Genomic DNA, 20,083 nt, shown 5'->3' with positions numbered 1-20,083 from the left:
AAAAAAAAAACCTTCAAAAACAGCGCAACTGTGTAGAGATATCTACTTCATAAGACATCTATTCAGAGTATTCTAACTTCATGTTCGCCATCCTTTCTAACCCTCCCCCCACACACACACACACTCTTCCCTCCCCTCTATCTCCCTTCATCCTCCACTCCATCCCTCCACTCCCTCTCTTCCTTTCTCTCTCCGGGCTTGGGGACAGTAGAGTGACTTTGAAGTTGTGCTGCTTCAGGAGGAGAGAGAGTCACTCCAGCTAATTAGTTGTCCTTATCCCAACAGCAGCAGCCGCCACCAGCTCACTGGCTCAGAGGGAGAAACAGAGCAGGCATCAACAGCAACTACCAACTGCTGCATGCTAAAGATACCCTTCTCCCTCGGCTAGTTGTTAGCGCTGGTGGCTAGCAACAATTTAACTCACCCCGAGACTAAACTGCGGATTAGAAAAGTTGCTCCACTCAGCATAATGATAGGTAATATGGTATGAAATGTGGTACAGCGGATCCTCTGCTCTCTGGGAAAGCTTGTCAGACCATAGTACACTGCAGTGGCAAGATTCTACTCAGGGTCTGTTCTCTCCATCATGTCAGTGTCACCAGTATGACCATGGGTGTTACAGAAGAAGCTTAGAAACATTGCAATAAAAGACTGCAGTATGGCCGTGTGTTTAATGAAAGTAACTATGACCAAAGGTTTGTGGCACCGAGTAGGCCTAAACTGTCAAGGACTGAAGCTGAAACTGACTATCTGCTCAGATTCATAACATTGTTTTCTTTGATGAAATGATTCAAATCAAAAAAAAATTAAGCAGTTTTAAGCTGCAAGGTGTAAAGTTTGTGTTTAGGCAACACTAATATGAGGAACTTGTAGAAAAACCTGTTTACATTTGCCAAAATAAAGTACAAAACAATTTTTGTTTTACTATCAATACTGAAACTCTGGTATCAAGTTAGCACTAACATTGTAATCTTTCAAATCATACAGAGCCCTGTTCATTGGAGGCTTTTCTGGCTTGTGAACCAAGTTTTATTTCCCAGAATTCTCATGGCACCAGCAATTACAGAGTTGTCACATTGTTGTGACAAGAGCATGCGAGGCGTTCCATCTCTCCTCTCAACAGACAGGGATATGTTCGTCTGATGTTCTGTGGCTTACCCAGCACTTTGACCTCACTGAGTGTTCTTAATCGTCACGTCTACAAATCATCAATCATTATTTAAATCTCACTGTTCCCTGTGATTTTATAAATGGCAACGATTTGACCACGCCATATGTGTGACTGTTGCATTAATAGATCAAGAAGAAAACACACTCCCGACAGGAAACGTGAGTAGAGATGTGGTGTACCCACTAAGGCGTCTGTGTTATCTTGTCTCAGCAGGGTTTCTCACAGCATGTCCATCTCTCTCTCTCTCTCTCTCCTGAGCCTTGCTCTCTTTCGCCCTCCTTCCCTCTCTCTCTCTCTCTCTCTCTCTCTCTCTCTCTCATTCTCTCTCTCTCAATCCCACGGCTCCACGCCACAGGGACATGGCAGCGAGAGAGAAAGAGATGGAGAGAGAAAAAGGGAGGGCTGGCTGAGTTTCGGAAACATTAACTACTCCCTGGAGATACACCCATATCCACACACACACACACACACATACACACACACACACACACACACACACACACACACACACACACACAAACACACACACATGCTAACACATACAGTGTTAGTTCTGGGCTTCAGTTTGTATCGGATCACCACACTCCTTTCTGTTTGGCCCTGGTGCCAACGACTGCTGACATACTGTCATGTGTGCACATATTGTGTATTCTCTTCCTGTCTGTTTCTTTCTCATCATCTGAAACATGACAGGCAGCCACTTCCCACTGACGGCAACTCTTATTTCTATTCAGCTAACTCCATTGTTAGGTTTTCTGCTTAGAAGTGAAAAAAATAAAATAAAACATTGGGCTGCACTTGCTCTTTGAAGTCGTCATGGCTCATTCCCTGGTTACAAACTGACACAAAGTTCATAGACAAATTCATTATCCAAGACAATTCAATGTCTTTTTGGTCTGAAGTCTCATAGCCAGTGGCGCTGTGGACTAAAGAGTTCGACATTAGTTATATAAAGTTCAACACTCAGTGAGAGGAGGACAGACCTCTCTGCCAGATATTCTGAGACAATTAATTCAACCTGTCTCCTCGTCTCCACAGACCCCTGACTCGCAAGGCCAGTCAGGGGAAGGGACAGACGTAGAGGGATGATGTGTGTCATGGAGGATGTGTTCGTGCACATACATATGAATATGACACATGTACACGCATTCTTGTGAACTTTTGTGAGCGTGTGCGTGGCCTGTATGTGTGTATCGGTGTGTGTACACATGCATAAATGTGTGTTGTCAGACACACACACACACACACACCTGTCCAGGAGAGTCAGATTCTCCCCTAATGGCACCATTGGGACCCAATACATTAGCATATTAAAAGGTGACATTTCACAGTCGGAGCCTGCACTCTGCAGTAGAGTGCAGGCCGATCACTCTGACAGTCTGACAGCCACACAGGCAGGCCGGAGAACAGACACATAAGACTGTGAAGTGCAACAGGGTGGGAATATGGGGAAGTGGCTGTTGGATTTGAGTCAGAAAACACCTGTCCAGCCAAAGTTGGAGGCCTTAGAATAGAGGAGTGGATTTGTAATCTGATGTGTGACAAAAAATGTCGGTGTGTCCCGAAACTAGAGGGAACATTGTGACCTCACCAACAGCGCAGTCCAATGCCTGACAAGTCACTGTAAAGAGTTACAATGCACATTGGTACAGTGGCTTTAAATTATAATGGTGGCTTCAAGCTGCTTTACATCAGAGGCCTATGTACAAATCAATACACACGCTGCACATAAACACAGAGAAATGCTGACACATAAACAACACTGCCTGTTTGCACTATACTGTATCAATTAGATTCACCATCTCTGTGAAACACTGAATTCTCCTGAGTTACATGAGGAAGACAAACAGCACAAAAATCACACGCATTTTTTCTATACAAGCATTGCTCAGCACAATCTACTCCTACACAACAGACACAAACACATTTGTCACACAAATTTGTCCATCTGATCCATAACTGAAAGCGTCGTTCACTATTGGCAGAGGAACAGGGTTGCTGCATTCAGTTTGAAAGATTTAATTACATGAAACGTGACATAACAGTGATTGATTATGATTTTTGGCTTTTATTCCCAAACTTACAAGACACATATTAAAATTGTCTCTTTCAGAGAATTCCAGTTGCCCCCAGCTCCTGCATAATTCATTCCCTACTGGCACATACGTGAACACACACCTGCTGTTATAGACACGCATACACATACACACATTCATACACACACATACTAGGGCCCAGCAGCTGAGAGAAGAGTGACAACGGCTGGGTTCAGTAATTGGCTCTGAAATGCAGCTTCAGCAAAAGCCTTGGTCCTGTCGGAAGCCTGTCAGTGTTTGGCATCTGTTACTATCATTTTCCTCTGCAGGACAGCGCCATGTGAGACACCTGGGTTGGGACATTATCCTGCTACCTTCCTCACTGCTGTCACACAGTACAATGGCTCCACCAACTTCTTCTGCTACAACTAATAATACTTCTGTCAGCGCTGTGGCAACACAAATGACCCGTCTTTCCCTCATGAAAATATTACACTGCGTGTTGAAGTGAATAAGAGAAGGAAAGAGGATGACTTCCGGAGCATGGCGGCAATAAGTGAAAAAGAGTCGGGGAGACACTGACACAGCAAGAAGCTGATTAATACCGACTGTTTATCAAACAGCAATATCCGAGCGCAGAGTGCTTTTCATCTAAAGTCTAATGATTTTGCCACAGAAGTGATGCAAAACAGAGGGATTTTCCATTTGCAGATAACCTGTACTGTGAGCAAACCCATCAGCTTCCTGCTTTCCAGCTCATAAGCAAACAATTACAGAAAGCACTCCTCTCTGCATGTGTCCTGTGAAAGACAATTTTCAGGTTGTAGCGTCTTGTTGTCCTCTATATTCCTGCTCTCTTTGGTTTCTTTACAACTATTCCATCAGCACAAGGGCCAATTTTGCAGCATGCCAATTTTGAGTGGGCACTGAATAGAGTTGCCCAGCGGGGCCCCTGAGATGTAAAATTGAAAAAAAATCTGTACTGTATCCTTCTGTGTGGGTAACTGGAAAAATTATAAAAAGGACTTTTTCTCCTAGAAGTTTTTGAAGCATTTTGGAGTGGGGCTCTAGTAATTACAGCTGCAGAAACCTGCTTTATTGTTGTGTTACCCCAGGATTGCTTGGTGGCTCTGGCTCCTGGCGGGGGAGCCAAACAGCTGACTCCTTCAGTTTGAAATTTGAAAAGGATGAAAATCAGCTGCTTCAAAGACCCACTGTCACTAACTCAGCCAGTGATTCCACTCTTCATAAGGCTTATTATGATATAAATCACTTTTATTCAAACAGTTTTTGCAAGATCAGCCATTGATTTATGTTGAAATTTAGACTTCACTCAAGAAGTCCACTCCTAGAGATTTTTGAAACGCTAGCTGGCAGCCAGCCCAGATCTTGTAGTCAAAGAGGTGGCTCTTTCAGGGACATCACTACTCAGTCATAGCTGACAGACCTTTAGTATTGCTTCATTCAGCTGGGCTACTGCATATTAAGATCCTCGGGAGAGAAAGAGGAGTGAAGGTCCCCAGCCAGACTTCAAAAGGGACAACACATGGTTACTTGGTGTGTACCACTGTGCTGTGCCAACAGGACACCAGAACTTGCAAAATCTTTGAAGGTTGTTGGAAACTTGACAAATAGTAAACTTTCTCAAGGAAACCATGGCAAAATAAATGCCCTTTAAAAAGGATTTTTTTTTTGGCTCAGCTGCAACAGCAGGGCAACCCCTATAACAATGACTGACTGACTGAGTGATGAAGTTACACTATTGGTCAGCCAGCTGAGTGTTGGGGTTTCCCCATCGGTGGTTGCTCTTTCAAAGTGATTTGGCATGAACAAGCAGTGTTTCAAACTTGCTGCCTATATCACTAGATTTGCCAACTTTTCAGACCCCTTAAGTTTTTTTCAAGATAGCTCCTAGCAACAAACCCAGCAATTTTTTGGACAAAGCTTAGCTGCTTGCTGTCAAAGAGTGTCGCCAGAGTCCCCCCTGCGCAAGCACAAGGTCGGTCTTTCCCTCTGCAGGCACACCTCTCTATGCTGACAAGTAGCTCTAATCATACAGCACAGCCATTGTCCCTTAACTTCTGTATTGGGGTTATGAAACCAGGACTTTAGCGGTACAGAGCAGTAGCTTGTTAATGGGTTGGAAGTTAACATGTAGTCTTAATGGACCTCATTTCAGTCACTATTTCATACTTCTGTTGTCTGACAACAGAAACAGAAAAACATGACAACAGCTTTATTGGGAATAGGGTTGTATTAAAATACTGTGAGCGAGTAGGAGAGAAGCAAACATGTAAAGAGCTGAAACCAGCTGACAGGCAGAATGCAAATAGACTACAACAAGGTCCAGCCATATACTAGGTTTTTACCAGAAGTGCTTGCCTTCTTCACATACATAAACATGGAACAATTTAAGTAAAAAAATCCTTCACCAACCTGAGTTGTAACACTGAAAGCCACAAAAAGAACTGAAAGCTATTAACTTACCTTCATTAGTACTGACTCGCTGAGTTTCTCACGGTTCACAATCTTTATGGCGACTTTCTGGCATGTTACACAGTGGACTCCAAGCTTGACCAATCCTGCAACACAAACAGGAAACACACCCTTTATTAGGTCAGATAGGTAAAACACTGCTTATGTAGGACTGATTGTGAGATTTTTAGATGACACCAAGAAAGTGAACGATAAATATTCACAGCACCTAGTGAGCACATTATGCTGGGGACATTTAAAAAGCACTGTCAAATTAAAGCGATGTGTGAAGAAAATGTGTTACATTTTTTTTGGCTAACTAACTGATGTAAAATGGCCCTTGACCTCATGTACGGAATGCTAATAATGATTTCTGAAGTGTAAACAGTTCCTTAAATAAACTGCCCTCTGGGGTTTGTTTGAGACATAAAGGCAATAAGTGAAGGGGCCATTTGTGTTATTGATTCCTATAATGTACTAAACTGCCTGTAATGCAGTTGTGTTGAGTTAGCTAAAACAGAAAATAAAAGGTAGCTGTAACAAACAGAGGTGAGAGGACAAGAACGAAGCAACAATGCCCCTAACTGCGGGAGAGTAAATTAGGTTGTCACATTTTGACACCCAGGCAGAAAACATTACCTTTTACTTCACAAACACACTGACGCACGGGGAGAGATTTGAGCGTTTGATACACCATGACAGTCGGTTGTATTGGCATTCACACACAAACTTTCTATCAAAACTCACATGAATCCTAAGATTCGCCACACAATCACAAAAGCATCTCCGCTGCTTTGCCTCAGTAAATGTCCCCAGGTATCTTTAGTTCAGCCACAAACAATGCAGAAAACAGGCAGGGATACCTCAATGAGTGAACAGTTACAGTGGAACAAAGTGGTGGGTTTGTGTGTATTTAATACAAGAGAGCCGTGATGACAGCACCAATCCATTCTCTGCCAGGGACCACAGAGCTGCACACACATTACAATGATGTTTGCATCAGATAGATTACTTACAAACTGAAAACAAACACACACCCCTACACAAATAAATGTCGCCTCTCTATTATTGATTTCCCCGACGGCCCCATGGTGCTGCGGGGATTTTGGAGACGACAGAAGATGATTTTTAACTTTGTAAACTACATCGTCTGAGCTCTCTCTAACGGCTGGCACACAAAATTTATAGAAACACCGAAGTGGAATAATGTGGATGCTTTGATTTCTTGTCACTCTCATGCTGGCAGAGATGAAGATGGTGGAATGAAGTTAATAAGTGCCTATCACTGAAACGGTGCAGTTACTATGAGAAGCACGTTATGGAGAGAAGTAATCTGGTTGGCTGACATGAACCACACTTACGTGGACTTCTAGCTTGCTCTCCCACTGTCTTTCGCATAGTTTGAATTCTATACGGACCAATACAATAGGAGCATCAATGGGCTTTGAGGAGGCGGTGAGCGCAGAGACAAGTGTTCTGAGGCCGGAGAGACGTCAACAAGGTGAGGGAGAGATGGAGGACAGGAAGCAACAGAGGGAGATGGAGAAGAAGTACATATTAAAGAGCACGTGAAAGATGAAGGGAAAATGTGAAAGCGATTGAAAGTCAGGGATAGCACATTATTCAAATGACAGGCCACAGATAATTAAGCAATAATGGAGAGCACTGTGTGGGAGTGAGGCTCTGGCTTGGGAGTTGAGGGGCCGCAGGGGCAAAGAGTGGAGACACATGGAGGAGAGGAGGCGAGAGACAAAGAGAGACAGAGAGAGAGAGAGAGAGAGAGAGAGAGAGAGAGTGACAGACAGATAAGAAGGAAGTGAATGTTACCAAAGAGGAGTTGGGCAGGAGGGAGAACAGACAAACCCATTAGCCCTGTGATGGTAATCATATGTTAATGGCTGCTATAGAGAAGCTCATAAGTCATGATAAACACATTAAAGAGAAAATATCTGCCTGCAAACACATGAAAAGTTAACTGGATTATTTGCCTCACTATCCATCTTGCTCCAGTGCCTGTGTTTTTGTGAGCAAAGGGCGCATTAGCAGGAGGGAAATATGCACAGGAACACAGCACATTACGATTTTACAGCCACTTTGTGTATGGATTGGAATGAACTTTTACAAGGACGTTCAGTACATAACATACAGGGACATAAGCCATAAGCTTATTTTATACCACATAGATAAAAATCAACAACAAACAACAGCAACAGACCTAATAAAATGGAACAAATCGTCATGGCAAAACATCACACCAGCTTAGCTCACAACAGATAAAACTGGCGCATTGGCCCACATTAATGTACTGTATATTTGTCTTTTTGGGGCAAATTATCATCATTTTGGTGTTGTGTTTGGTCACTGGTGGTGTAACATTACCAAGCCAATGTCATGTAAAGGAGATCAGGAATCCCTAAACAACACTCAAATGATATTCCTCAACAATGTCCTGCCCACATGAGGAAGTATTGCAAGTACTTATTCATTAATTAACTCTTGGACCAGGTAAAATTTTGACCAGATGTTAGCACTATATGAAAACTCAAGGGATCAACAAAGTTATTGAAATACCAAATATTACTATCCCTAAAATGGTTGTATTTTGTATCAAAATTAGACAGAGATAGTATATTCCGGCCTAAACCAAGCTAGAGTATGTTATAATGTGTGGGTGTTGAGTGCTGACATTCATGCAGCTGTTTGCCAACACACAATATTTGTACATAATTTGATTACATAAAAGTGTACAAGCACAAGAGACTGACTCATATTTACAAAAACCAGAATGTACAGCAAAAGAAAAAATTACAAACAGTTTTCAACCAAGGATAGAAAAAAAACAAAGCAATAAATAAAACAAACCACGCAATAGAATAAATAATAATGTGTGTTTTTCGGCTTTTGGTTCGGCTCAACAAAACAGCATTCTGTTTGAAGCGTAGGACTGCAGATACAGAGACATGTGGTTGAGTTATTTTGTGTGCAGCTGCAGTTGCTCTGAAACCCTCTCTCTGCATTGCACATACACTTTTCCACATACACTATCTTTACAGAAGCATGTCTCAATTTAAACACCATCGCAGCATTTTAAACTCCCCACCTGATATCCTTATGATTATATAATACTCAATGATTCCTCCCTGCCTCGTGTACAACCCCGCCATCCTCTTCCAACAGGGAATATGCAATTAATGACACAAGGTTTTCTCACAATAAATATGACTTAACTTGTCTCAAGTATGTTGTAATATCTAATTAACATCAGCTTCTCCATGACCCAAAATTAACCGCTCAACCCCCTACTCTCTAATGTCCTGTAATGAGGGTGATTGCTTTATACTCCCTGTGCCCCTTTTACTTGTCTGTGATAACACCCCAGAGGAAACACTTGCAGATCTGTGTGAATATTCTGAGCTCAACCTGGAGTGGTGAGGCTGGGGAGGGGAGGGGAGGGGAGGGTTTAGGAGATGACCAGGAAGACACCAGGTTTTCATCTAAATCTGGGCTGAGCCAGATAGGCTGTCTTTGAACATAACTTCAAACGTAAGGCTTTGACTGAGAGCACAAAGGGTCAGAGACTCAAGTGGAGAATACAAAGAACATTACAGCTACAGTTGTCAGTGTCTATGTATAATTGTGTGTGTGTGTGTGTGTGTGTGTGTGTACGCATATGGATTACATTTCATTTTAATTGCAAGTGTTTACCTGTATGTGCAGCTGGTATCTTTGTAGGTGTAAAGCAGATGCGTGGGAGTGTATTCCCTCACTGGAGAGGCCAGCACTGTGTTGTGATCGAGTGTCACATACAGGGAATTTATTAACTGTACCAGGGACACACATGCAGACTGGTATTGTCACATATACTGTACACTTATATACTATCATTAACACGCGTATGGACGAAAGCAGGCTGTGCAGCTGACCCGCGTTCCGAATCTGCAAGTGCATCGATCTGGCCTCTCCTTCGGCCTCCTCCAAAATCAATAGCATCAAAAGCTCTCGCCTTCACAACAATGTCAGAATAATGACACCAGCCAGGGACTTATGGGCTGGAGAGGCCACCATCGACTGACCCCTGGCCTCCATCCCGGCTCTGCACTCTCTACTTTCCATGCGCCTCTGTGATTAATGATGTAATGTGGAGGGACTGCCGGAGAAAGACACAGAATGAGAACTTTGGTCCACGGCTCAGCGAGCATCAGAGGCGACGAGTGTTTTGCTGCACTGCGCTGGAAGCTGCTGCATTGCTTCGAAGTCGAATGGTTTCAATCATCACCCCGCTGACTTTGACAAATCAGGGATGAATAATAAAGTTTTTGAATAAAAGCTGAACTGATTGCATCCACAGAGCTTGCCCCTTTCGGAGAAGTAAGCTAAAGAACTGAGGGTAGGAAATTAAGAGTCAAAAGAAGAAAGAAAGAAAGAAAGAAAGAAAGAAAGGAAAGAAAAGAGAGTAAAAAGAAAAAAAAACACTGGGAACCACGACTGTAGTAACTCATCATTAATGAAAATGAGTTAATTAACAACATCTTCACAGAGTTGTGAAAATGTACTTCTCGAAAACTAAAGAACATTCATGGCAGTGCGTCTCTTGCACTGCTTCACTGAGCCATGTGCCAGCATTGATTTTGTAATGAGCTTTTTGTCTCACTTCACTGTCTCTTCGAGTGATTGTGTTTCATGATATCGCAGCTGAACTTGTTGACATCTGTTCTGGAAAACATCTCTAACTGCTGTCAGTATATTCATCATGGCAACATGTAAGTGAACTTTTTGAACACGTGTTGTGACCGAGCTGAGAGAAATATCTGGAATCCTTGTGGGGCGCTACATGGAGGAGTTTATCTGTATCAGCTTTAGTACCCTACAAAGTGAAAGCTGTGTATAGCACTTTATTTGAATGCTTTGACATATTATCTGAGTTAGCCTGGAAACCTCCGCTACCAGTGAGAGAACCTGTGAGATCAGTGGTCAATTCATCATCAGGCAGAGCTGGGACATCCTAGGAAGAGCAGGTAGGAGAGGAGAAGGAGCCTGTGTATGGGCCTGATTTCCCCTGCCATCAATCTGAAACGAAGGAGAGCAGAGAGGAGAGAGGACAGGAACACCACGCTTGTGTTTGAGTCTAGGAGAGGCACTTTATGATCTCCACCTGCTAACCACACACATGGTCAATGTCTTCAGCTTTATCCTCCTCACAGCACTGGCATCCATGCGGTTAAAGATCATTACTGGATAGCTTAATATCCATCTGGAAGGGACTACTCGGAGAGGAGGGCGAAGGATGAAAAAGAGATGTCTCCACTTGCGCACCTCTCTCACTTTCAAACTTGATCTTTCAGAAGCCCTAAGCCAATGCCAGCAGATGGTAGTAGCTTATGCTGGCTTAGCTTTGTCTCCCTCAGGTGCAGGGCTCTGAGAAGCTCGTTGCCCTTAGGCACAGATCTGTGAGCTGCTTTCCACTTATGCTCTCTAACCCTGAATGCTCTACGTGGGGGCTACAGCTCTGTCCTGGGATCAGAGTTTGAAAGGAAACACAACGTGCTACAAGGGCTTACTCCTACAAGTCCTCCTGGCCACATGGAAAAACCACTGTGGCAGGGCGTGGGAATCCCCTCCACCAGGGCAGAGGGCAGGGGTTGAGGAACCAGCATTAACCACAATGGATCTGTGTGTTGTCCTTCTCTCTCTTTCTCTCTCTGTCTCTGTCTCTCTCTCTCTCTCTCTGTTGTTCACACAAGTACAGAAGCAAACACAGATTTAATGAACAGGAATGTTAAATAATCAAATGAAATTATGCTCTTCAGTTTTGTTAGCTCTACATAGACTTTCTGTAACATCAAACATCTGTGGGTGGTGCCTGGAATAGAAATACATTCCTTGTAGCTCAACTGTATATTCGTCATTACAGTTTTGTATGCACTGGTGGTAGCAAAGTGCCAAACGGAAGTGGTTATGACAAATTAATGCCTTCATATAGTACAAGTGCAATTATAGATGAGAAATGCAGTGAATCCCTCCCACAGAATCTCTCGCTTTTTGCCAACTATTGTTGTTTACATCATACATTATGTTCGCATAGGCCGAACTCTGAAAATGTTTTCAACACTGGATGGAAATATATTACAGGTACATAAAACTGAAATAAATGAGAACATAAATGAATAACAAATTTGTGCATGTTGAATGCAGGTTCATTGATTGTGTTTGATTTTAATTGGCCTGACCTCATTACTCTGCAGAAAACAGTATTTACATGAAGCACAGGACTGTAGATACGCAGATGTGCAACAGTGAATCCCTGCCACAAAATCTGTTTCTGCTTTCTCTCCTCTCTGTTTAGTCGCTCTGTCTTTCCCTCATTTCTCACTTTCTGCCAAATTCTAACCTCATTCCTTCTCCACACAGTCAGTCAGTGTTTTCTAACCCGTTTATCTCCCCCTTCTTTCTCTTCGTCCTCCCATCTATCCGGGAAAAAAAAGAGAGAAAGATACGGAATATGCCAGCAGAAAGCTGTTGAGTCATACTGTGCAGGAGGGAGACAGCATGTCGAAGATCAAACAATGTTCACTCGCTCCTCAATGAATGCACTCTCTCTGTCTGTCTCTCTCCCGCCGCTTCTTACCACCCTCTTCATTCACTAAATCTCTATCTCCTCCATTCCTCCACCTCCTCTTTCGCTCTTTTTTTTTTTGCATTTTCAGTCAGCCGTGACGTTAGTCTACCCAGCCTCAATTCCCCTGCAACCCTCTAAACCCTACCAGCCAAAGCAACAGCAACAACATCAGTAACAACAGAGGCCCAGACCAACAGAACAGCTTCAAAAGCAGGAAGAGCAGTTTAGCCCTGGAGTGCTGGAGCGAGGAGGGAGGCACACTGACGCATGCATACAGAAAGCTCCCTTATAAGTTAACTCCCTGCACAAAACAAGGATCTCTTGGCAAATACAACAGTAATGGTACTTTACTGACAACAGAAATGGAGGATGTTTTGTTTTTTTTTTAACTGTGTCCCCCTTTTCCAGGGAATTTCTTAGCTAATTAAAACTTTTATTCTAACAGTGATCCTCAGTGCTTTGACTTGACGGAGTGATGGAGAGTGGACTCCATTATTATTCTTGAATAATATAGATTTACACCATCAGCTCTGGTTCAGGTATGATCAATTTCTCTCCATCAGAAAGCTCAATATATGCATGAAAATGGCTAAGAGTCAATTTACTTGGCATGGGATTGTGATCCATGCATATGTCTTAGCACTTTCAGATACAGATATTGTACTAGCATTTCAACCTGGGAGTTTCATAATATCCAATACTGCTCCATTGAAGACAAAATGTGTGTTGACTGTGTTTACCTTTGATTATCTCTGAAAAAATAACAGTATAAATGATTATCAATAAACCTGCATGTACACTAAAATATACTAAGCCATACTGTAGATCCTGACGATATATTTCTCCTGTGTATTTTCTACAGCCTCTGCTTCCTGTGTGTTCATATGTGCATTTGAGTGTGCATGTTTGTTTTTGCCTGTTTAGTATGGGGAGGGAGGGTGGGGGTGGGGTCATGGGTGTGGAAAGCCAATTCCATTTACACAACTGCATTTACATAATATAACATAATATAACCAGCCCCCAACAAACACAAACAGAGTGAAAATGGGGTGTAAGAAGTACTGAGTGAGATGTACTGCGATGAAGCAATGGGTGAGTTCAAGGCAGTTATCTTCTTTTCTTTTTTTTTAAATTCTGAAACAACAATATGAGAATGACTGAGCGGATCGGCCAAAGGCAGCGACTACCGAGTGATCCACTTAGTTACCTAACAAGCTCTCTGATTGGCAGATCTTACAAAATTCCCACCCCTATCTGAAGCAGCCTCATCAACGTGAAAATATATGCATGGATATGTCCTCAGAAGCTCATCACCTGCGCGGTGGAAGACGCAAGCTTCACACACTCTTTTCTGCCAGTAAGGCAAACAAGTACCGATGCCAGCGCCAACTAACGCATGATTGCACAGCAGAAAATAGCTCTGAAAGTAGTCAGGCTGTCATATATTCGACTGTGCACAAAGTTCTTGGATGTTGATGACTTAGTGCTGGAGGCATATGGCAGACATACCAAATATTGTCTTGTTTGCCACATAACCATAGTCTAGTTTATATGTACTGATGCCATCTCACATTTGAGTTGATTCGGTTTTGTAGTTTAGTTTATGTACAAATAAGAAAAAAGTCAGGGAGAACTTTACTTTAGAGGTTTTAAAGTCTCTCCATTAAGTTGATCAGAGGGAGTGATTTCTCTTCTGAATCTTTCTGCTGAGATGTCATCGCAGATTCTAAATATTCCGCTCTGAATTCTGGCCTGATGTGACTGGAGGTCAGGCCACAGAGCTGAAGCGAGAGTGACACTGTCAGAGGAATGTTCTGCCCGAATCCCAAAAGGGAACATCAGAGCAAACGTGAATGAAGACATGGAGGAGACAAGAGGAACGATGGAAAGAACAAAAAAAAAAAAAAAAGAAGGCCGTGACAATGAGGCCAGTGACAGTGAGATGGAGAAATACTGATAAGGTTAGATAAATAGAGAGAAGCTGGGGAAGACATAGTCAAAACACAGAGTGAAAGTGGGGCCTAGAAGGGCGGGGCATGGAGACTCAGATCTATTTTTAATGCCTCTGACTGGGGATCAGCAAAAGGAATGTATAATTACAGCCTCATGAATAATGCAAGAAGGCTTCTTTTAATTAGCCACACCAGGCCCAATGCAGCAGCCGCAGCAGACGGGACAAACACGTGCACATGTGCGTACACACAGACACATGCTCGTGTACAGTATATAACATACTTGTACGCACAAATGGATAAGATGGCCACAGAAAACGATGCTACCGGTGTGCATATGTGTGTCACTCTTGAAACATATGTCTGTGCATGCTAAACATGCACTCATGCGCTCCTAAAGGGAGATGAGAGTCAAATGAAGAGGTGACATGATGAGCTAAAGATTGGTGCCTTGGTGATGACTCTGATAGGCTTCTCAGTGAGAGGAGCCCCTAGACACCTTTCAAAGAGCAGCGTACTGTCTGCACGTCATGTGTTAGATAACCCCCAATATAAAAGTATGAATTATTAAAACACCTGACTGGATAATATTACAAAACCTCACTGTATCCATAGAGAGACATGCTGAAAGAAGGCAGTGCTTTCTTTCTGTATTTTTCACTCACACGTGTGCTCACACACATACACGAGAACACGAAAAAAAAAAAACACGCCATATCTGGCATGCATGCCACTCAGACAGGCCAATTGTGTGGGCTGGAAAAGAGAGTGGAGAGGAAATCTGACTCTAAAAAGCAATTAATCAAACCCTCCTCATCTATAATTCAGCTTGAGTTATTTCATTAATTAAGTGCGTTTGGTAATGAAAATGTTGTATAGACAACCCAAACATGGATCAAGCTGGAGCAGATTCCAGTGCGATGAGTTCTCATCAACCTGTCTTAATAACCAGCCTCCTTCCGAGTCGAGATTGAAATGGATGGTCGAAACTCAACCAGGAAAAAAACCCAACAAAAACTTTCTCTGCACATCAAGAGAAGGCAGGAAGCTGGATCCAAGTTGGAACGATACATCAAAATGCCAGCAGGATGTTATTTGGTTGTTATCTGGAAACTCGGCTTCTCCCATCTTCAGAGCCTTAATTTGTAAGCTAATTTGTGGCTGGCAAAGACAGGCTTGAGTATGGGAGAGGATATTGGATGTAATTCGATGTCTCACTCCATCTTCGTTTGTTGATTGGAGTTTAATTGGCAATGAGGGTGCTGCGTTCCCACTTTGGGGCAGGCAGGGGAGATGACGGCTTGAGCACATGGACTGAAAATGAGTCCCGCTATGATGGTTTTAACAGAGAGAGCGAGAAGCACCCACTCAGAGGCACAAACTTCACTTCACACAGCTGAAGGAAAACACATCAAACAAACCGACACGTCCTTCTTTTATTTTCTAACTTATTCTTCTACACATAACAAGACCTTAACCTACAAGTTACTTTTCCATTTTTTTGACATTTCAGCCCTTTCATAAATAAGTGAAAAAAAGAAAACAGCAGGAAGGATTGTCCAAGGTGAGCACACACCCCGCTATTATGGTCAATATGCACAAGGTTGTTCCTATGTGCACCCACAGGGTGTGGATCTAGGACACAACAATCTTCTATAGGGGGAATGTGTGTATGTATGTGTGTGATTGAGGCAGGGGGGCCGCCTCCTGGTGTGTGACATTGATACACACACACACACACACATTTCCTGATCAAAAGTCCAAAGGTTCAAAGATACAGGCGAGTTCCTCTCCCAGCTTTTCTTCCTCCTCCCTATGTCTTTGTAGAACCTTTATTCTCCACTCGCGTAAAACAAATGCTGCACAGGAGAAAGGTCAAAGTGTCAAAGCTTCACCATTATTGTATAGTCCAATCGGAAACACCTCAAGGCACGGAAACAATGAAGACAAGAGGTGTGCATTTGTGTGTGAGAGAGAACTGCCTTGCAGTACAGCATTATTTTAAAAAAGCACAGGACATACACACACACAGCTCAACAAAACATCCATGTTAGGAGCCAGATTTACACACCAAGAGTGAAAACTGTTATCACATGCAGACAGTCTAGCACAGGCAGCCGCTGCCCTGCTCACTGTAATTCTGTTCATTCTAATGGCTGATATAACAGCCACTGACATGATTTGAGTTGTTGCATTAATTCAGTCCTAGATTTGCCCATTTTGCTACCAACACCACTGACAACACACCAGTGAGAGTGAAAGCGTTTTGATTTCTTGCATAATTTAGAGCCTGAGAATGGTTGGGTACTTGGCCAATAGATCATATCATTGCATTATATATATTGTGTACTTGCAGACAATATAACAATTTTAACATAATATTTGCAAAGACACTTTTCTGATTAATGCTCTGCATTAAGAAGAGTGGGTGAAACCTGGGCTACTGAATCACTGTGCCGTCATGCTTTGAGGTACAGTAATATACCTTCTCACAAAAGCTCTCTTGTGTATCTACACATTTACAAACATTTTATTTTGGAACAATTTCCAGAATCACTACCAGTACGTGTGCTGAGATGACTCATCTGATTTGGAATGTTTTCCTGTTTTCTCTATTTTTAAATCTATGAATAATCCATGATAAATGTGCATTCTGCAGAGCACGATAACACAGTCATTTGCATATTATCTTAAAGGGACATGACTATTTTTTGCTGAGAGACAATTTTCCACCCAGTTACACTCACCATCCAAGGAATTCTAGGTATTTTTTTTCATTGCCATTTCACCTGCAGTTCTACCATCTACAGTAGTATACTATTGCTTCCCCCAGCATAGCATGGATTCACAAAGAACTCCAACTGGAGCCACTGAAGGTATGTGCTCCCACTGAACCTTGCTTTTGCAAACCTAATATATTGGGCTATGGGACATCCCAGAGGGAGGGGCTGCAGAGGAAGGCAGGAAGGGGGTGGAGACAGTGGGGTTGTGTAGAAGAATGAAACACAAGGCGGGGTTGGGTGAGGTGTTGTGGTGGGTGGATGCGTTGGTAATTACCCCGGCGGCCATTGGCGGAACTGTTGACATCTCTCTCGAGGAGTGGGATAATTTGAGCGAGTCTTCTGGCTAAATCAATGCGTCAGCGGCAGCTAGCTCATTACCCAAGCCACCGTTGCATCTCAATGAGGCAACAAGGGAATTTCTATTAGCCACTGTAAGCCTGATCTCTCTCTCTCTCTCTCTCTCTGTCCCTGTCTCCATCTCCCCCCCTCAAGCTTGAGTCCCTCTATCATTTTCACTTTGTCCTCTATTCCCTCTCCTCAGTCAATCAGTCACTCTTCCTCCTCGCTCAGTCTCCCCTTGTTTTTGTTGTTGCCTGATACGTCTCTCTTTTCTTCAACACGCCCCCCTCCCTCTCTTCATTTTTCCCAGGGGACATTAGGAGGGATGGCTCTGCTGTTGCATCATGCGTTCCTACCATAACAAGAGCAGCTTGTGTTTGTGTGTTTATATGCGTCTGCATGCATATAAGTAAGAGTTTGTAAGAAAATATCCAATTCCACAAGATAAGAAACAAAAAGAGAAAGTCTTACTGAGGCCCAAAGACAGCTTGGCTTTGACCCTGCCTGAACACTCTTCAGCTCGTCTATATTTACCAGTGATTCTCTGTGTTTCTGTGTGGGTGTGTGTATGTGTGTGTGTGTGTGTGCATCAGCAGTGCACATGTGTGTTCCAGTGAGCAACATCCCACTGCTGAATGGAAATGAAAGTGGTTCTGGAGAAAAGCCAAGGCCCAGATTGCCTGCTTTCTCACAGACAGGGCTCACGTCACAGGGCTTGGAATATTGCCTTGTACAAAAAGTGCAGCTACACACAAACTGGACACACACACACACACACACACGCAGAGAAGTACTAAAAGAAAGTACACAAAGCAGAACACCAAGGGCACTTCACCGAGAGTCCATTTCACCTGGCCTTTTTACTGAACAAAGACTGATCTGAGAGTGAGATGTCTCACAAAGCTGAGGGAAAACTCCTGAACGTCAAAAAGAGATAAAAATGAAAAAAATGGAAGAATATTGGGAGTCTAAAAAGTATGGTGACTGAAGAATGAACAGCAAATTTTATTAGAAAAGCAAATTGAATAGACAGAGGGAAAGTCAGACAAAGAAGAGGGAGAGGGAGTGAGAGAGAGAGAGAGCGAGAGAGAGACGACAGAGTGCCGGGTCTATGTATTCCACCACCGGGGAGACTGAGAGAGCAGAGAGACATCTGTTCAACACGACTTCAGGGGGCTTTTACTCTGATGTCAGCCTGTCACCACATGCAGGACTGCAGGAGAAGATACATGCAGAGAGCCTGAGTACACACGCACACACACTCTATAGCATGCAAAGTCTCTTCCTGTCTCCATCTCCCACTCTCCCCCACCAAAACCCACCTTTAAAAGAAAGACAGGTAGCAGAACTATGAGGCTTGCTTCTCACTTGATCTTCATAAGCGTTTCAAATTTGTCTGCAACACTGAGCCTTTGAGAAGCACTTTATGCTATGTACATGTTTGTTAAATGACTGAACAACACTATTAATCCATTGATCAGAGAGATATTTCCATCAGTTTTGTATACTGATCACACAGATAGTTCTGAGACCATTAGTTCCAGCAACAGAAAATTAATCAGCAATACTTTTGATAACTAATTAATTATTTAAGATATTTATAAAGCAAAGATCTAAGACAAAAATTTGATGGTTCCAGGCTCACATGTGAGAACATTTAACTTCCCTGTTTTATATCACTATAAATGATTCATCGGCAAAATAATAATCAAATGGATCAATAACGGAAATAATTCTTAATTGCACCCATAATCCAGAGTGCCATTACCATACAGTGTGGCAAAGAACATAAGCAGACATTGGATTTCAACCAATGTTAAGCACAGCATGATATTACATAAAGGCTCTTATTATATAAACCAGAACAGGTCGGCTCACCCCTGAGAGTGACTCTGACATTCATCACATTAATACTGGTATCACTTTGTCAAGTATAGCCAAATCTGAGAAGCACCAACAGAGGACAGGCTCTATAAACTATGTAAAAAATTTGCCTTTTTTTTCCAAGTATAGCATTAATCAATATCATTAATCTGTATTGTCTTCATTAGCTGCTCTGTGTTTTCAAAATGTCACCGGCCGACCTGCAGCCACAAGCCGACTGCAGCAGCAGTGAACTTTTAGAAACCTCTGGTGTTGTCTTGTTCATTTCGAAAGCCATCAGCGGGGAAAATACTGCAGCCATTAAAATGATAATGATACAGTCAGGGCAACTGACGATGTATTGATCAGCGCAGCACCTCCCCCATCTGTGGCGCTTCACACAGCCGTCTGGTGAGTGGGACTAGCATGTGTGCGTTTGATTGTGCTTGTATGCGCAGTGCGTGTTTTGTGTGTATTGTCAATAATACAAAAGCTCTTTACCGCTGGACATAAGGACACAATGATCGCTCAAAGCACAATTGCAGAGTCAATTTGTACCATTAAGTGATCAAATGACACACACACAGAAAGCATCAACACCCAGTGTCAGTGCAGAGAGTGCTGGGGCATTAGTCATGTTTACAGGGCTGGTGATCGCTTTTATATATCAAGTTAATGCTCATGAGGCTATCACAGGAGCCTTGCAGACATGGGGAGGTATCCCTGACATGCTTAGTACATGTTGTACATCACTGAACTGCAGGATGTGTGTCCTGGCATCACATCTATGAATGAGTCTGTCACAATGGCATGATGCATGTTGCACTTCTGTGATGGATGCGTGTGAC

General features: G+C 42.8%; 1 protein-coding gene across 1 annotated transcript in view; it reads right to left on the bottom strand.

Annotated features, from left to right (window-relative positions):
- The window catches only part of LOC111228590 (serine/threonine-protein kinase BRSK2-like), a 171,084-nt gene that overhangs the window by 73,214 nt on the left and 77,787 nt on the right, over positions 1–20,083 (bottom strand). Inside the window, exon 2 of the mRNA XM_022754570.1 lies at positions 5,695–5,789. Within this exon, the coding sequence (XP_022610291.1) occupies positions 5,695–5,789 (95 nt within the window). The remainder of the gene's footprint in view (positions 1–5,694; positions 5,790–20,083) is intronic.

Source organism: Seriola dumerili, unplaced genomic scaffold, assembly GCF_002260705.1.
Source record: "Seriola dumerili isolate Sdu_G_001 unplaced genomic scaffold, Sdu_1.0 BDQW01000219.1, whole genome shotgun sequence".
Lineage (NCBI taxonomy): Eukaryota > Metazoa > Chordata > Actinopteri > Carangiformes > Carangidae > Seriola > Seriola dumerili.
Note: the sequence above shows the minus strand (reverse complement) of the source record. Positions and strands in the feature narration are given on the sequence as shown.